The sequence below is a fragment of the Psammomys obesus genome, unplaced genomic scaffold, assembly GCF_907164565.1.
Source record: "Psammomys obesus unplaced genomic scaffold, mPsaObe1.curated_primary_1811, whole genome shotgun sequence".
Taxonomy (NCBI): domain Eukaryota; kingdom Metazoa; phylum Chordata; class Mammalia; order Rodentia; family Muridae; genus Psammomys; species Psammomys obesus.
Window position 1 is genome coordinate 10,189,819 of NW_026585894.1, and position 20,485 is coordinate 10,210,303.

At 40.2% G+C, this 20,485-nt stretch overlaps 1 protein-coding gene across 1 annotated transcript; it reads left to right on the forward strand.

The window, feature by feature from the left end:
- Positions 1 to 14,308: 14,308 nt before the first annotated feature.
- On the forward strand, positions 14,309 to 19,879 carry LOC129670927 (igE-binding protein-like). The gene is given in 7 exon segments (XM_055599548.1): positions 14,309 to 14,344; positions 14,572 to 14,685; positions 14,936 to 15,228; positions 15,356 to 16,061; positions 16,064 to 16,312; positions 19,498 to 19,794; positions 19,796 to 19,879. Coding segments are annotated over 7 exon segments (1,779 nt in total).
- Positions 19,880 to 20,485: the final 606 nt, after the last annotated feature.

The following is a 20,485-nucleotide window of genomic DNA, read 5'->3' on the forward strand; positions in this document are numbered from 1 at the left end:
AAGTCAAATGTGTGATGATAATTTTTCAGAGTTTTCTTCCAGGCTTGTCACTGGCATATGAGTCTTCTTACTTCTAGTACAAGCCTATATAATAAGACATTGGGATCTTGGCTACAATTTCTGTGTTTTTGGCAGCACAACACATGTGAATTCATTAGCCTATTGTTTTTTTTAATATGTTCTCCCAGTGAGTAACCTTAACCAGAGATCTTTTCAAGATACAGTCTTTGAGTATGAGACTATTGTTTCCTTTTTTAGACATTCTAAGCATCCTATTCATCTAAAAAAGGACTACTGTGGTATACAGCAAAAATACTTTCTCCAAAGTTCTGAATTTTTTCTCATTGTGTATTCTATATAGAAACATGTTGAGTCCTAAAGAAAAATAAAAGATATTTTAACAAATCCTATCTTTTAATTACAGAACTCAATAGATACTAACTACCTATCACACATGTATTCATTTAACAATACTTGCTAAGGACCTAAAAACTAAATCCGTCATTGCTACAGTAGTGTTTATTGAATAACAGCCATAATATCTCAGAAACCAATAAAAGTACTCATTATTTGTTTCCATGCAAGTCTGGGAAGTCATCTGACACAGAATTGATTCAGACTGCAGGATGAACTTTACAGTGTGTCACATTCTGGCATTTAGGCTGTATCAGAAGCAACTACTTGTGTGCATGTCCTTTAATCAGTGGCAGTGCAGTGGCAAAAGAAAACATTAATTTAATATTTCCATGACAAAAGAAAAAAAATAAGCATGAACCAAAGTGATCCATTTTTATTAATAAGGATTGTTTTATTGGGTCAATGATATTTACTATTGATATATCTTTTAGTAAAGCTGTGGTTAATCGTAAATAGCTGTGTAACAAAATCACCACACAAAGACTAGGATTTATTTAGTTAACCTAGAACACAATGCTAGGCAATAGTTACTTCATCCTAAACCTCCAAGCCTGCATTGTTTCCTACCATTCAGATTCATCCATTATACTTGCTTTTAGTGATATCTTAGGTCCAGTTCATTTCTCCATGTTGTTCCAAGACCTTTCTCCCCTCTCTCCTCTCCTTCTCCTCCTACTCCTTCCTTTTCTCCAGCTCCTCTTCTCTCCCTCCTACTCCTTCCTCTCCTCCTGCTTCCTTCCTTTCCTCCCACTCTGAACTAGGATGTTCCACCCTATCCTCTTCATTGCTCAACATTGTGGCTGGTTGTTTTAACTGACAATTTAGAGAACAAATGGTGGCATGTGTACACAAAATTGAGACAGGTGATGCTTAGAATAAGTATCACAATACAATGTCCGGATTGAAACCAGATAGTGGGGGAGAGAATTCAGCATTTGAATGAACAAGGGTAAGGTGTATACATTCCAAAAGAACATTATACCAACAAAGGATTCTCAAGGAGAAATAGATGCCAATAATATTAGTAGTATGTGTACAGACACATAAACACACACACATACACACATACAGAGGGGGGAGACAAATGGAGAGACATAGAGAGATATTCAAGGAGAGACAAAGGTAGAGAGGAAGAGGCAGACAGAGAGGTTCTAGTGATTTTGGAAACTGAATAGTCCCATAATCTACCTTGTACAAAGTAGAGATAGAGGAAAGTTTCTTACTGAGACAAAAGCCTTGTGAAATAGGACCATTGATGGTTTAGATCCCAGTTCAATGGAAATACAAAGTCAAAACAATCAGACAGTCAATTCTTCCTACCTCAGCCCTTTTTAAAAACTTTCTATGCAGGTCCTCAAGGGACTGAATAATGTCTACCCATCCCAGGGAACATAATTTTTATTACTATGTGTACTGATTAAAACGCTAATTTTATCAGAAAAGAAAAGATGCTTAAAGACAAACCTAGAAATAATGGTTAGCCAATTATCTAGGAACTCCATGATACAGTGAATTTGGCATATAAAGTTAACAATCAACTACTGCATCTAAAAAAGTCCACAGAAGATACACACATATGTAAGCCAGCTGAAAATGAATGAATTACCAATACCAGCAATTTGATCCACAATAATTAAACAACATGTGTTATTGCGAATAGTGCATAATTTTTTTAATTACAAATGAGTATAAAATCTGTGAGTATAATCATGAATATATTAATAAGATGATACACATTTAAAATCTTAGTGGTTTGTCTTTCCTCTAAATTCCTTTTTTTCTTAATTCTAGAGTATTTGAATTATATCCCAAGGGTGCCCCTTCCCTCTTTTCTTCCAGGTGCTCCCTTCCCTTCCTTTCCTCTTCCCTGGTCCACCCCCCCCCCAGAAGAAGGAAACCCATCTCCCCCCATATCAACCCTCTCCAGTACATCAAATCATATCATTACTGAGCATATCGTCATCCCCTGAGGCCAAGCAAGGCAGCACTGCCAAGAAAAAGTTATCCAAAAGTATGCAATAGAGTCCATGTTAGAAACAGCCCACCCCATTCACCAGGCAACCCACATGAAGACCAAGCTGCTTATTGGCCACAGATGTGCAGGGTGCCTACATCCAAACCATGCATGCTCCTTAGTGGATGTCTCAGTTTCTGAAATCCCCCTTGAGACTGGTGAATTGTCTCTGTTGGTCTTCTTGTGAAGTTCTTGTCCCCTCAGGTCCCTCCATCTTTTACCCAATGCTTCCACAGGACCCCCGGAGCTCCGACCCATGCTTGTCTTCAAGTCCCAGTATCTGGCTCAATCCACTGCTAACCTCCCAGACAACAGCCAAGTTAGGCTTCTGTCAGCATGCAAAGCAGAACATTATTAAAAATGTCAGGGGTTGGCTCTCTAATGTGGGGTAAGCCTCAGGTTGAGCTCCTTATTGTTTAGACATTTCCCTCAATATTTCTTCCTTCTTTATCCCTGCATTTCTTGTAGGCAGTGTAGTTATTGGATCAAAGGGCTTGTGGGTAGGTTGTTATTCCACTTCCTCCACTAGTGCTGACTGGCTAGGAGATGGCCACTTCAGTTTTCATGTCCTCTCTTGTTAGAAGTCTCAGCTAGAGCCACACCCAGATTCTCCCAAGAGCCTACCCTGTCACAGGCTTCCCTCTTGACAAAAGAATGTCCCCCATCAGTTTCCCTTCTCGTTCAAAGCCCAATCCCATTCTCCCCACATCTCATTCCTATTGTTCCCTCCCCATTCCATCTCCTGACCAGCTCTCTCTCTTCATCCACTTCTCCTGTCTATTCTGTTTCCCTTTCTTAGTGACATTCCAGCAGCCTCCCTTGTGCCCTCTATGTTACTTAGCTACTTTGGGTCTATGGATTATAGTATGGTTATCCTATACTATTGATCTAATATCCACTTATACGTGAATACATATACCATTACAGAGACTATGAAAGTCAGAAGGATCTGTACAGATATCATGCAGACACTAAGAGAGCACAAATGTCAACCTAAGCTGCTATACCCATCTAAACTTTCAATCACCATAGATAGAGAAAACAAGATATTCCATGACAAAACCAGTACCTAGCCACAAACCCAGCCACCCTACAGAAGGTACTAGAAGGAAAATTCCAATCAAAGGAGGCTAACTACACCTAGGAAAAAACAGATAACCAAAAGCCCCACAGCCACAAAAACAAAAGAAAGGATGCACACACACACTCTACCATCACCAACATCAAAATAACAGGAACTAACAACTGGTCATTAGCATCTCACAACATCAGTGGCCTTATCTCCCCAATATAAAGACATAGCCTAACAGAATGGATACATAAACAGGATCAATCATTCTGTTTCATATAAAAAAACACACCTCAGAATTAATGATAGACTTTACCTCATAATAAAGGACTGGAAAAAGTTATTCCAAGCAACCAGACACAAGAAACAAGCTGGAGTAGCTATTCTAATATCAAATGAAATAGACATTCAACCAAAATTAATAAAAGAGATGGGAAATGAAATTTCATACTCATCAAAGGAAAAATCAACCAATATGATGTCTCAATTCTGAATATATATTCCCCAAATGCAAGGGTACCCACATTTGTAAAAGAAACATTACTAAAGCTTAAATTACACATCAAACCCCACACGTTAATAGTAGGAGGCATCAACCCACTTCTCTCACCAATGGAAAGATCACTGAGAAAGAAACTAAATAAAGAAATAATAAAACTAACTGACATTATAAGTCAATCTGATCTAAATTCCTTTTAATCATGTAATATGTATGAAAAAGTAAAATTATCATAGCGACACACATCTCTGAACCTAGAACTATGAAAGCAGAAGAAGCAGGGGTATCTCTGTGAGTTTGAAGCCAGGCTGATCTGGCATAGCAAGTTCTAGGCCAGCCAGGGCTATATAGAGAGACACTCTCTAAAATAAAACAAAATCAATCCAAGACGTGGGAGCAAGAAAGATAGCTCAGCATATAAGAATTCTGTTTGTCTTTCATAGTACCCCAGTTCTTAGCACCCACACAAATACCTCACAGTTGCCTCTAAATTCAACTGCAGGGGAATAGCTGCCTCTGGCCTCCAAGGGCACCTCATTTGCATGCCCATACCCACAGGTGGACACACATGGACATATAATTCAAATTCTTAAAAATATTTTTAAAAGTAAGATATGCTAATACGTTCATGGAGTAATACCTATTTGTAACTTTGGATAGGTGGTCAACTATGAGAAGTTTACATTTTGGCAAACATTGTAAACATATGTTTGATGAATTCTAATGGAAATCTAAGATTTGGGAGAGTTTCCAAATGTGGGGAAAGCAAGCTAGAGTGAATGAAAGCTGAAATACAGTTTGGCATGTTTTAACAGTAGCAGAACAATTGCATCTTAGAATCATTGGTAGTAGGTATTTTTGAGGGTTAGAAATGTGATCACACAGGAACCTTTGTCCATAACAAATATTTTGAATTATTCTTATTATTACTAATATCAAAATATTCTTATGTAACTTGTATTATTGCTTAATTAATTACTATAGAAATCACTGAGAAAGGAAAAGAAGCTAGTTCAAATTAATAATATAACTAAATATTTAAAATTGATAATTTTGATAAATAAGAATATAGAAGAAATGTCCAAGTGAAAACAACTATGTTGAATATATAGTTGTGTCTCTCTACATAAAAATAACACTGTAATTTCTAGGTTACTATTAAATTTCAGTGTTCCAAATTTATTTTGATACTAACAGTATTGGATGATTATTAGATAAATAAAATATGACAAAGGCATAAGATAAGAATGTATGTCACATGAATGTCAAGTGAATGGGTTTATTATCCTTCGGAAAAGATGCCACAATCATACACCTCTCAAGTAAGCATACAATCAGAAAATCTTAATCTGAAACCTGAAAGAGGCCCTTCATCAGAACATGCTCATGCTGGTACTATCTTGAAATTTCAGTTGCCATAAATGTAAAAAGTGAATTTCTGTCTACAATGATTTTCTGTAATATCCTGAACTAAGATAGGTTCTTGCTATTTGCCAGAATTTTTTTAATCAGTTTTTCATACACTAATCTATTTAATCATTTCAATAACCCCAAGAAGAGAAGCAGACAGGAACAGAACAGACAGACCAATTCATTCAATATCATACAGTAGGTGAGTAGGACGGTGTGTATTTGAATTCAGGTAGTTTGGCCACAAAAGTATGCATTTGTCTGTATGCCATTTCATTATACCATGCTTAAAATTTTTTTGCATAACTACATCCCCTCAGCTGAGACTTGCCTTACCTCCTCTGTAAACATCTGCTTTTGTCTTTAGCATAACAGAAGCAATTCTTTTGAAGTCTCCATTTTGATCATAAGGTGATATTAAGTTCAGGTTCTCAGACTCTTCCTGCCTGAGGGCTTGAATAGTCTTTTATTTACACTTGAATATTTGTTGAATGTTCTGCTTGAAATAATTATATATGTTTTACTTAAACAAAACTCCAATACGCTTTTATGTTCCTTTCTCCCAGAAAGATGAGAAACTAGATTGTCCTTAAGCCTATATCCTAGCCAATCACCTTAAAATGCTTGGTTTGGACACAATTTTGGAACAAAAATCAATTCTTCATGTGTAGCTATTCAAAATGATATAATTTTGCCCTACCCTTGCTTCCCAACTGGCTGCCGGGTTGTTACCTGGTTATTTTATTTTATTTTATTTTATTTTATTTTATTTTATTTTATTTTATTTTATTTTATTTTATTTTATTTTATTTTTTCTTATAAAAGGTCTGCCTTAGACACAGGCATTGCCACAGTTTAACTCCTGAACCCAGCCTGTGTTCCTGACCAGCCAGTCAATCTTTGTGCATCATTCAAAAAATTTCCATCAATCTGAGTCTGGTATTTGAGTGGTCAGTGTGTGGCTATTCCTAAAACTTAACAGTGAACATTATGAATAAGTAATAGACAGCTCTAAATTATGTGTTCTCCTGAAACCAATCTTATTCCCCTATAATTTTCTCTACATCAAGACACGGCAAATTCAAAAAGTAATTTTAAAAAAAGCTATGATTAACTTCTTACCCTTCCAGCTGGGAGCAGTGGCATAAGCCTGTCATCTGAGCACTCAGGAAGGCAGAAGCAAGAAGATTTTTTTAATTCAAGGCAGTCTGGTCTACAAAGCAAGTACAGGAAAGCCAAGGATACACAGAGAAACCCTGTCTCAAAGCCCCCCAAAATTTCATGATTTCCTTGTTTTTTATTGCAGAGTAATATTCCATTGTGTAGATGTACCACAATTTCTATATCCATTCCTCAGTTGAGAGGCATCTGGGTTGTTTCAAGCTTCTGGCTATTACAAATAAAGCTGCTACAAACATGTTGAGCAAATTTCCTTGTTGTATACTTGAGCATATTTTGGATATATATTTCTAGGAGTGGTATAGGTGAATCTTGAGGAAGCTCTATTCCCAATTGTCTAAGAAAGCACCAGATTGATTTGCAAACTCGTAGTATAAGTTTACATTCCCACCAGCAGTGGAGGAGGGTTCCCCTTTCTCCACAACTTCTCCAGCATGCATTGTCACTTGAATTTTTGATCTTAGCCATTCTGATGTGTGTAAGGTGAAATCTCAGGGTCGTTTTGATTTGCATTTCCCTGATGACTAAGAACATTGAGCATTTCTTTAAGGGTTTTTCAGCCATTTGATATTCCTCTATTGAGAATTCTTTGTTTAGCTCTGTACCCCATTTTTTAATTGGATTAGGTAATTTGTTTCTGTTTAACTTCTTGATTTTTTTATGTATCCTGGATATTAGCCCTTTGTCAGATATAGGGTTGGTGAAGATCCTTTCCCAAACTGTAGGTACTCGTTTTGTCCTGATGACAGTATTCTTTGCTTTACAGAAGTTATCAGAAGATGGAAAAATGTCCCATGCTCATGGATCAGTAGGGTTAACATAGTAAAAATGGCCATCTAACCAAAAGCAATCTACAGATTCAAAGCAATGCCCATCAACACAGTTCTTTACAGACCTTGAAAGAACAATTCTTGACATGAAAAAACAAACAAACAAAAACAGAATAGCATAATAATCCTTTATAATTAAAGAGAAAAAAAAAAACTTCTGGAGATATCTTCATCCCTGACTTCAAGCTATACTACAGAGCAATAGTAATAAAACTACATTTTACTGACATAGAAACAGACTGGTTGATCAGTGGAATCAATTGAAAACTCAGAAATAAACCCACATACCTATAGTCACTTGATTTTTGACAAAGGAGCCAAAACCATACAATGAAAAATAGAGAGCGTTTTCAACAAATGGTGTTTAATTGCATGTTTACATGTGCAAAAATGAAAATAGATCCATATTTATCTCCCTGAACAAAACTCAAATCCAAGTGAATCAAAGACCTCAATATATCACCAGATACACTAAATCTATTAGAAAAGAGAATGAGGAAGAACCTTGAACTTATTGACACAAGAGACAACATTCTGAACAGAATACCAACAGCTCAGGCTCTAAGATCTACAATTAATAAATAGGACCTTCTGAAACTGAAAAGCTTCTGTAAGACAAAGGATACTGCCAATAGAATGAAACAACAGTCTACAGATTGGAAAAAGATAATCCCCAATTCTACATCCAACAATGGGATAATATCTAAAAAATATAATGAACTCAAAAAATCAACCAATAAAACAAAATACCCCAGCTTAAAAATGGGCACAGAACTAAACAGAATTGTAAACAGAAGAATCTCAAGTGGCTGAGAAACACTTAAATAAATGCTCAACTTTAGTTGTCATTAAGGAAATGCAAATCAAAATGACTCAGAGATTCCTTCTCACACCAGTCAGAATACCTAAGATAAAAATCTCAAGCTACAGCACCTGCAGGCAAAAGTGTAGAGAAAGTAGAACACACCCCTATTGCTGGTGGGAGTGTAAACATGTGCTTAGGAAATCAATTTCTCATGAAATTGAGAATAGCTTTAGCTCAAGACCCAGCTACACTCCTCCTGCTCTCCTAGGTATTTACCCAAAAGACTCTCCACCATACAACAAGGACCCTTGTTTAACTATATGCCAAGCAGGTTTATTCACATAGCCAGAATCTGGAAACAACGTAGATGTCCCTCAACCGAAGAATAGATAAAGAAATTGTGGCCCATTTACACAATGGAATACTCCTCAGCTATTAAAAACAAAGAAATCATGATATTTTCAGGCAAATAAATGGAACTAGACAAGATCATACTGGGTGAGGTAACCCAGAACCAGTAAGACACTCATGGCATGTAATCAATTAAAAGGGGATTTTGACCATATAATACAGGATAAGCGTACTATGAGGCACAGACCCAAAGAAGGTAAATAACAAAGAGGATCCAAGGGAGGATGCATATTTCTCACTTGGAAGAGCAGACTGAATACACAGAAGTCATGGTTGAAGATAGGAAACAAGGTAGGAGAGGGGGCACAGAGACTTAAGAGTGTGGAGATCAGACCTTTAGAGAGAGCGGGGAAAAGGACAGAAGGTTTATAGAGAAAAGAGAAACTGAGTGTGGGGTCATTTCTGTGGCAAGCTGGAGCCCTAAGCCAGGATAGGCTCCTGGGAGCATATGAGGAGGACTCAAGCAAAAACTCCTAGTAGCAGAGGTCACAAAGCCTGAAGAGGACACCCTCTAATGAGACTAGCCTCCTAGTAGAGAGATGGGAATAACAACCCACCCCCAAATATTTATACCCTAAATTTACCCTTCCTATAAAATGTGCAGGGATAAAGATAGAGCAGATAATATAGAGATTGAGGGAATGCTCAGTCAATGCCTGGCCCAACCAAAGACCCACCCTATCAAAGAGTGCCAACCCTTAACACTATGAAGGATACTCTGCTAAGCTTGCAGACAAGAGCATCTAAGAGTTCTACTCTGAGAGAGTATACCAAGCATTGCCTCAAAACAGATGCTTAGACTCACAGCCAGCTATTGGCCTATGAGTAGGGAGTCTTTGGGTATAGTGAGAAGAAAAAGAAAAGGACCCGGAGGTGACAGGAACTCCACAAGAAGACCAACAGGGTTAACTAACCAGGGCCCAGAGGGGCTTGCTGAGACTGAAGCATGAACCAAGGACCATGCATGAACTGGACCTAGACCTCCTACAAAAATGAAGCAGATGAGTAAGTAGCCTATGCTTCATTTGGGTCCTGTAGTAAGGGAAGTAAGGACTACACTGGGCATGATCTCACTTGCCAGCATTCTGATCAGCAACCCCTGGAGAAACTGCCTTGACAGCCCACAGGGGAAGAAGGCAGGCTCAATTCGGTCATAACTTGATGAGCTACAGTGGATGGGAAGGGAAGCTTGTTTCCTGAAGAAAAAAAGTGGAGGAGGAGGAAGATAGAGTGTGGGTGGGACAGAGAAGGGAGGAGGGATGACACACAAGGTTTTAAGATGAATAAAAAATTTTAAAAATTAAAAAGCAACTTTTTACCCTTTCAAATGTCTCGTATCTAATTCATCAACAAATCCTGATGATTTTAAGTTCAAATTATATGTATAATACAATATGTTCTTCACAAGCCTCCAGTATCATCATTATGATTCAATATACCACCATTTTTTTTATCATGATTATGTCACTTCTACAAATCTTCCACACTTTATTTCCATGCTTTAACTTGTTAGTGGATTTGCATGTCACTCAATTTAAAATCAAGAGTTAGAAGCCACAGTTCAGCAGTAAAGTTCTTGTCCAGCTTTGAAAAGCTACTAGGTCCCAAACACAGCATTTCAAACACAGAGCGAGAGCAAGAATGAGAGTGAGAGCAAGTACTGTGAGTAGCAGCTCACTCCTGCAATTTCTGTATAAGGAAGCTAAAACAGGAGGATTGCTTTAAGCTTGAACCTATCTCACAGAGGGGATGAGAAAAGAGAGGGAGGCAGGGAGGAAAAGGAGAGTGACAGAAAGCAATAAAGATCAAGTATTTAAAATGTTCTCTAAAGGTCTTCATGTTTCTCTGCTATTTTCCACACACCCTTATACTCCTTTTCGGCTCAATCAATTTACTCTAGGTATTATGACCTTCTGAAAATATTTGATATGCTATTTCTTCAGGGTCTTTGAAATTCGCTCCTTCCTCTGCTTACAGCTATCTTGTTCATAAAGAAAATGTGTTACATTTACACAATGGAATACTACTCAGCTATTAAAAACAAAGAAATCATGAAATTTGTAGGCTAAGGGATAGAACTAGAAAATATTGTCCTGAGCAAGATATCCAGAACCAGAAAGACACATTTGGTATGTACCCACTTTTAAGTGGATGTTAGCCATATAGTACAGTATGATAACCATACTGTAATCCACAGACTCAAAGAAGCTAAGTAACAAGGAGGGCCCAAGAGTGGATGCTTGAATCTCACTCAGAAGGGAAAATAGTATAGACATAGATAGTAGATGGAGGAAGAAAACTATGTGGCAGATAGGGTTGGGGGGATAAGGGAAGTGGATATCAGATGGGTGGTTAGAGCAGAAAAGTAAGAAATGAGAGAAGGAGAATGGAAATCAGGGGAGGTGCATCTCTGGAAGACAGAAGGTCCTGTGAGTGTATGGGGATGACCTTAGCTGTGGCTTTAAGCAAAAGGTGTTAAGAAGCATAAAGTAGGCACTTCCTGTGACCAGATGGAACTTCAAGCAGAGGGAATGGGACACCAACCCAAACATAAAAACCTTTGACTAAAAAATGTATATTATTTACAAGAAATGTAAGGACAAAGATAGAATATAGATTGATGGTATGGCAAACCAGTGATTGACCCAACTTGAGACCCACTCTTGGGAGAGGGGCAACCACTGTCACTATTATTAATCTTCTGCTATGCTTCCAGATAGGAGTCTAGCATAACTGTCTTCTGAGAGGCTTCATCTGGAAGCTGATAGAGACAGATATAGAGACCCAAGGCCAAGCAAAGGGCTGAACTTGGGACTACTATAAAAGAATGGAAGGAAAGATAGAGGGATCTGAAGGACTCAAGGACACCATAAGAAGACCTACAGAGTAATCTAACCTTGGGCCCGTGGTGGCTCACAGAGACTGAAACACCTACTAAGAGCTTGGATGGACAAAACCTAGACCCCTACACATACTTAGCAAATTTCCAACTTGGTCATCATAAGCATCCCCTAACAATAGGAGTAGGGACTGTCTTTAAATCTGCTAAGTACCACTGGGTCACTTTCTCCTAGTTGGGCTGCCTTGTCACTTACCATTGAGAGAGGATGTGCTTAGTCCTGCTGTAATTTGAGATACCAGGGTGGATTGGAACCAATTGGAAGCCTCCCATTCTCTTAGATGAAGGAGAGGAAGGGATGGGAGGAGGTAGGTCATGGGAGTAGAAGGGGGCTGTTATCAAGATATAAAGTGATTAAATAAATAAATAAATGCAGACAGAAAACTATCGTGTTCAGATAGGGGTGTTTTTCACTTCTGGACTTCCGAGCTTTAATGAAATGCTGTTTTCTCCCTAAGATTTCCATTGCCACTGTTAGTGTTAACATATCTGCAGCCTGCCTTTAGGTTGCTTAGCAACCTGTAACATCATTATTTGTTGTCACCACCAGGGACCTGGAGATACAAGGGCCCAGTCTTTTACTCCCCTCTCCCCCTCAGTTTCTCTCCCTCTTTCTGACTTCTCTCTCCTGAGGCTCCTTGCCCATTCCCCCTTCTCTTTTCTATGCTCCTTCACTGTTTGTCTCTATCTCTGTCTCTCTCCTCACCTCCATATAATAAATCACTTCATGCCAGATCTGTTGAGTGTGTGGCATTTTCAAATATATATTTTATAGCCACTTCATCTATATTCAGGTGTTACTCAATTATTATGCACATTTTTGTTTACTTGTTGTCTACTTCTTTCTATTATAATCTAGGTGTGAGACAAATAAATGTTACAGGCTGCTGTAGCATTCTTTTCTAGAACAGCTGCTGATGTGTAGTTGTCACATAGTAACCATTTGCTGAAAAATAAAAGAAATTAAGCTAACTGGCTTTCAACAATAAGAATTTCAGATAAAGTGTGTTTGTTTGTTTGTTTGTTTGTTTGTTTTTTATTGAATGCTATAGTATCCAAGAAAGCTTTTGTTAGTTCCAAATTGCCTTCCAACATAGCAGCACTGATGGAATTATCCTAAACAGAAGTACTCTGACTGAGTAAAACAGAAGGAAGGTTATTGGGTAAACAGAAACCTAAATTTACATTTCTTCAGGAATACATGAGGTGGGTTTCTCTATACTAGGAAACCCACTAAGTCCTTTTATCTACCACAGTGGTCATCTACCTTGAGAAAAGGCATGGAACTCCTTTACAACATGGAACATATTCAAGCCCCCTTGCTAAATCCCATTATGTTCTGGCCCATAACTACACAACCACTGCTACCTGTCTGTCCACTTAAACCTGGTAAAGATTTTGCCCCACCACCTGTTGTTCTCTACAACAAATGGTGCCCAACTAATCTTAAGTATCCACACCCTTTAAATCATACTTTCTCATAATTTGAAGGGGGGAATAAGCTCCCAGTGATAAAACCCAAATTTAAAAGCTAAAAACTCCCAGGTCAATTACTGTCTCTTTAAGAGAGACTCTTAAACCTGCCCAGGAGCAAAAGACAGTCTCTTATGGGCAGACCTGAGACTTCTATAACAAAACTGGCTGCTGCTGCAGTTTAACTGAGGGGTAAACAAACATGGCTCTTTTATACTGTGGCTGGCTCAACTGGCTCAGCTCCACAGACATGGCAGGAAAGAAAGGAACTGGAGGCAGACAGACCTCTAGACAGAGTTCAGCCTAAATTGATTTCTAAAAAAAAAAAAAAAAAAAAAATGCCATGGCAGAGGGTGTTTTAATCGATTTTGGCTTTTTTTGGTTGTCATAGTCATGGATCTGCTTGCAATATGTTTAATGGTGTTGGTTCTTCTCCATACCTTCTCCAAGAAAGTTGAAGGAGAAAATGGGGGAAAAAACAAGGATTGGGATACTAAGTTACAGACAATAGTACTCATCCTGATAATTAGGTTAATAACAGCTAAAATTTAAAGCTCTCTGGCTGCAAGATATTTGTCAGCTCTTTCTGGTAATGGTCCGCCAATTCACTGAAACATCAACTAAAATAACCAACTGGGTTTTGTTTGTTACAGCGTAAATTGGCACAACTGACCCCAAACTTAAGATTTTCTTGTCTCTTTGTTTGACTTTCATTTAGAAGCTTTGAGTTACATCGATGTTAATTTGAGAAAAAAATATTTAAACAAGTTGGTGAAGGCACATACCTTTCTTCACAACACCAACTAAAAGGAAACAGGAAAGTCTCTGAGTTTAGGATCAAGCTAATTTACATAATAAAAGCCAGAATGGCAACTCCTGCTGTTTAGCCATTTGCAGAAATAGTCTAAGATTCTAAATGACAAAATTTTCCTTAGGGTTACCACGTAAATTCTTTTTTTTATTAATAATAGCTATTATGTCCTTACTGATCTAAAGGTGGGATTCACATCATTTTTAGGTTTATGTAAAGAGAGATAATGTTACACTGCTCTGAAAACTCCCTTATCCTTTTACTTTTTTATGTGAATTTATACTTTATTTTTTTGCATTTTTTTATTTTATTAATTACACTTTATTCATTTTGTATCCCCCCATAAGCCCCTCTCTCCTCCCCTCCTGATCCCACCCTCCCTCCCCTTTCTGCATGCATGCCACTCTTCAAGTCCACTGATAGGGGAGGTTCTCCTCTCCTTTGTTGTGGAGAGCCGCTTGGGCATGCCCGGGCAAAAACGCCATTACAAGATGGCGCCAACATCTGGCTCTGGCCCTGGAAGACAAGTAATATTTCTCATGCGCAAGGGCAAAAGCGCGCCAAGTCTTGGCCCAGCCCAGGGCGTTTTGTGAGGTAATGAGTAAGCAGCCAATCATAGACCACACGCCTCCTCAAGGAGTATATAAGCAGTGCCATTCCTGGGCTCAGGGTCTTCCTCTCTCATCGCTTGACTGCAATAAAGCTTGCTGCAGAAGAATCCTGTTGTCCGTGTGTGTGCGTTCTTGCTGGCGAGACGACCACGCAGGTTGCAACAACTGGTGCCGAAACCCGGGACTCCGGGAGACCGATCATCGTTGGTGCGGAGGAGACCCCTCACTGTGGGAAGGATTCAGAACTGCAGCCTCAGGTGAGCTCTGAGAGACATGTTCTTTGAACCCTTGTGGCTCTTGGGGTAGTTCTTTTGGCTCTTCTTTTGTTTTGTGTGGGCAGATATATTTACTTTCGATTCGGCTGTTAAAAGTGCTTTTGGCTGTAAAAGACATAAGTCGGACTTAGATAAGCCGCCATCTTTGCCTGTGCGTAAATTCTCCTGCAGATAAAGGAGCATCATAGGAGCCTCTCACTCTACAGTGAAGGCATTGCAACTCTTATTGAAGGAACACAACCTCACCATTAAAAAGAGATACTTGGAGGGCTTTGTTGAGGAGATTGACCGAGTTGCTCCCTGGTTTGCTGTCTCCGGAAATCTAACACTCGCAGCCTGGGATAAATTAAAGATTGATTTAGATCGAGAAAAGGGGCAGGATAAGCTGAGAGCTGGTATTATTCCCTTATGGAAATTGGTCCGGTCCTGCTTACGGGACTCTAATTGCCGCCACGCTATTTTGGAAGGAGAAGCTATTTTAGGGGAACTACAGGACAGCATGTCAGAAACAGAGCAAAGTGAACGGTTAGGGGCCCCGAAAGAAAAAGCAAAAGGATAGGCAATCAAACCCCTCCAAGGAGGAGCAAGATAAGGGAAAGGACGCCCTGGGAGAGAAAGATAGAGAAGAGTTTCTTATTAAACCAAACAAAAGGGGGAAGGAGCCGTTGTATCCATTAAAGGAACTGGAGGCTTTGGGGCTTTCCAGTTCCGATTCGGAAGGGCTTTCCCCCTCAGAGGAGGAGGATCTAGAAGAGGAAGCGGCTCGCTATGAGAAAGAAAGGTACCACCCAGATGAGCGGCCGCCCGGGAAAAATCTGAAACAAAGAAAAATAGGAAGCCGAGGTACTGTTTCCTCTCGGCCTGATGTTTCCGCTGTTTCCTCTGCTCCCCCGCCTTATTCCTCGGGTGGAAGCTCAAGGACATTCATGTCCTCCCAAGCTCGAAGACAAATCTCTCTCGAATATCCTGTATGGGAAAATGTTGAAGGAGGACGCACTCATGTGGCTGTAGATTACATCCAGATAAAAGAGCTCGCAGAATCTGTCAGTAAATATGGTATAGATGCTAATTTCACCATTATGCAGCTCGAGAGACTGGCATCCGTGGCTATGACTCCTAATGACTGGGAGACCACTATTAAAGCTGCCTTACCCAATATGGGTCAATATATGGAATGGCAAGCGCTATGGTATGATGCCTGTAGGGCTCAAGCGCGGACTAATGCCTTGGAGGTGGGCCCTCAGAGGGATTGGACCTTTGATCTCTTGACAGGTCAAGGTCGGTATGCCAACAACCAGACCGATTATGAGTGGGGAGCCTATGGACAGGTTTCAACTGCCGCCATTAAAGCGTGGAAGGCACTTTCAAAAAAAGGGAACCCACAGGTCATCTAACAAAAATAATTCAGGGCCCTCAGGAGCCTTTTACAGACTTTGTGGCCCGAATGACTGAGTCGGCAGGCAGGATCTTTGGTGATCCTGAACGAGTCAAGCCAATGATAGAACAATTAATCTATGAAAATGCTTCCCCCGAATGTAAAGCACCTATCCTCCCAAGGAGAAATAAGGGACTAACTGATTGGATAAAAATCTGCCAGGGACTGGGAAGACCCCTTACCAATGCAGGCCTAGTGGCTGCCATTTTACAAAGCAAAAATCAAGGTCAATCTAAAAATCCTAGGGTTTCCTACAACTGTGGAAAGCCAGGACATCTCAAGCGAGAATGTCAAACTGAACAGCAAAAGAAAATCCCTGGCCTTTGCCCAAAATGTAAGAAAGGACGTCATTGGGCCAATGAGTGCAGGTCAGTTAAGGATATTCAAGGAAAGGTTATTTACCATGACACCCCAGTTGAAGGAAAAAATGATACCACTCCAAAAAACGGGATTCAGGGCCCCAGGTCCCAGGGCCCCAAAAGATATGGGGCACAGATAGGGAACAGGAGAGTCTATCCAGCTGTAGAGCAACAAGAGGATCAGCAGGATTGGACCTCCGTGCCGCCTCCCAGTTCTTATTAGTCGTCCACATGGGAGTTCAGCCGGTCCCTGTACAATTTTCAGGCCCTCTACCTGAAGGGACCGTTGGCCTCATTTTGGGACGCTCTTCACTTACCTTGGAAGGGCTTGTGATCCACCCTGGCATTTTAGATCAAGACTTTACTGGGGAACTTCAAGTTCTCTGTTCCTGCCCTCAAGGTATTTTCTCTATATCTCCTGGGAACAGAATTGCCCAGTTGATTCTGCTTCCCAGTTTACACGATCACTTTCCGTCTGCTGGAGTAACTAGAAACTCCAGCTGCCTTGGCTCTTCTGGAACTGACTTTGCCCACTTGGTGGTTGACCTTAAGACTAGACCCACCTTACAATTGACAATAGATGGCAAAATTTTTATTGGAATTTTAGACACTGGGGCAGACAAAAGTATTATTTCCTCCAACTGGTGGCCTAAAAACTGGCCTGTTTCACAGTCATCTCACTCCTTGCAAGGGCTAGAATATGAAGCTAGTCCCACCATCAGCTCCCGTTCCCTAAGATGGCGGGACTCGGAAGGTCAAACAGGAACTTTTGTTCCTTACGTCCTCCCCCTCCCTGTCAATCTCTGGGGAAGAGATATTTTACAAGGCCTGGGTCTTACCCTGACTAATGAATATTCCTACCAATTCAGAGATATAATGAAAAGGATGGGATATAAAGAAGGAAAGGGATTAGGAAAAAGGGAACAGGGAAGGCTGAGCCCTGTTCCCCAGGAAGGCAACAAAGGGAGACAGGGTTTGGGTTTTTCCTAGTTGCCACTGAGGGTTCTATACCCATACCATGGCTTACAGAGGAAGCGGTTTGGGTTCCTCAGTGGCCTTTATCCTCTAAAAAATTAAAAGCTGCAACAGAGCTAGTTAAAGAGCAGTTACAACTGGGACATTTGGAGCCTTCCACCTCTCCATGGAATACACCTGTTTTTGTTGTAAAAAAAGAAGTCAGGAAAATGGAGACTTCTCCATGATTTAAGGGCTATCAATGCACAGATGCAATTACTCGGGTCTGTGCAGCGAGGCCTTCCTTTACTGTCTGCCTTACCAAAAATGTGGAAGATTATAATTATAGATATTAAAGACTGCTTTTTTTCTATTCCTTTATGCTCACAAGATAGACAAAGATTTGCTTTTACCTTGCCAAGTGTCAATCACCTGAAACCAGATAAAAGGTATCAATGGAAAGTCTTACCTCAGGGCATGGCCAACAGCCCCACTATGTGTCAACTATATGTACAGAGGGCCCTTGATCCAGTTAGGAGAGAATTTCCTTCTTTAATTTTGGTCCGTTATATGGATGATATCCTCTTGTGTCATAAGGAGCTAGTTATTTTACAAGCAGCCTATCCTTTGTTGCTAAAAACGCTAGAACAATGGGGCTTGTGCATCGCTACTGACAAGGTGCAAATTTCAGAAGTTGGCTTTTTTTTGGGAACGGTCATTTATCCAGATAAAATTATCCCCCAGAAATTAGAAATCCGAAAAGACCATTTACATACCTTAAATGATTTTCAAAAGTTATTGGGCGATATAAATTAGTTACGGCCCTTTTTAAAGGTTCCCTCCGCTGAGCTGAAGCCCCTGTTTGATATTTTGGAGGGAGATACCCATATTTCTTCACTTAGAAAATTAACACCGGCTGCCCACTGCGCCCTGCAGACAGTAGAAAAAGCTTTACAAAATGCTCAGTTAAGGCGTATAGATAAAACCAAGTCCTTTGATCTATGTATTTGCAAGACCAAGCATCTGCCGACTGCAATGCTATGGCAAGAGGGACCTTTGTTGTGGGTCCATCCTAATGCTTCCCCTGTAAAGATTATTGATTGGTATCCTGATGCGGTTGCTCGGCTCATTTTGGGAAAGAGCCTAAAACTTTAATAGTGCCTTATACTGCCCATCAAGTCCGATCTTTGGGCTGTTCTGGTCACTTCCTTTAGTGGCCCAGTAGATAATCATTATCCTAAGCATCCTATTTTGCAATTTGCTTTGACTCAGGAGATTGTGTTTCCATGTGTTACATCTCGGGAACCACTCCCGGAAGGAACGGTTATTTATACAGATGGGTCTAAAACGGGAGTAGGAGCCTATGTGGTTAATGATAAGGTTGTAACCAAACAATATCACAAAACTTCACCCCAAATTGTAGAATGTTTAGTAGTACTTGAGGTCCTGGAGATCTTTCCGGGCCCCTTAAATATTGTTTCAGATTCCTGTTATGTAGTCAACGCAACCAAAGTATTGGAGGCTGCTGGCTTAATTAAGGATTCCAGCAAGCTTGCCAAGATTTTTCAAAAGATTCAATTTATCTTAATTAATAGAAGGTCTCCTATTTTTATTACTCATATAAGGGCACATTCAGGCCTACCGGGACCGATGTCCCACGGAAATGACCTGGTAGATGGAGCCACAAAATTAATGAATATTGCTCTTTCTTCAAAATTAGATTTGGCTCAGGATTTTCATAAAAGGTATCATGTCACAGCTGAGATGCTGCGTCGTCGATTTGACATAAGTAGAAAAGAAGCTAGAAATATAGTAACCCAATGTCAAAATTGTTGTCAATTCTTACCTATGCCTCATGTTGGAATTAATCCTAGGGGAATCCGTCCATTACAAATTTGGCAAATGGATGTCACTCACATCCCATCATTTGGCAAATTACAATACTTACATGTCTCTATTGATACCTGTTCTGGAGTTATGTTTGCCTCTCCATTAGCAGGAGAAAAGGCTACCCATGTTATTCAACATTGCCTCGAGGCTTGGAGTGCCTGGGGAAAGCCTAAAATTCTTAAAACAGATAATGGACCAGCATATACCTCTCAAAAATTTGGACAATTCTGTCGCCAGATGGGAGTAACCCACCTGACTGGCCTCCCCTATAACCCTCAGGGACAAGGAATTGTAGAGCGGGCTCACCGCACACTCAAATCCTACTTAATAAAACAAAAAGGGGGAGTCGAGGAGGCTCTTCCCTCAGTACCACGAGTGACTATTTCCATAGCACTCTTTACCTTAAATTTTTTAAATTTGGACAATCAGGGCTGGTCCGCGGCAGATCACCACTGCTCAGAGCCCGATAGACCAAAAGAAATGGTTAAATGGAAAGATGTCCTGACTGGTCAATGGAAAGGCCCGGATCCTGTTTTAATAAGATCCAGGGGAGCTATCTGTGTCTTTCCACAGGAGGAAGATAATCCCTTTTGGTTACCGGAGCGCCTGACACAGAGGCTTGTGGTACCTGAAGATGACACCCAAGGAGACAAGTCTACGGAAGCTCCTAGTGTTGGTTTGGATCCTCCCGATCTGGGTTCCTAGTATTACAGGGGAACAACGATGGGCAATTCTTTCTGCTTTTCCAAAACCCATGCCTGTCAGGCACAACGCAAAAGTGTTTCCAAAATTCTTTACAACTAATAAGACATTGGACTTGCCCTATCTCCCATACGATACAACCGTAGCCCCGTTGGGTGAAAATCGTCCCTTTCAGGAACAAGGCTCCTTATGTTTTCAATTGGAGGATAAGGGTGAGGGTAAATGTATTAACCTCACACACCGAGCCTTAGGGCTGTTTTCTCTTAATCGACGGGGACAGATTGCAACACTTAAGACATCATGGCAATCCGATAAAAAAAAATTACACTTATTATAATCCCCGCTCTTGGTACGAGGTTACCTGGATTAATGGCACATTTTTGCCACCCAGTGTTAATAAATCCAATTCCCATGACACAACGTGCCCCCGTCAGCCCCAAAT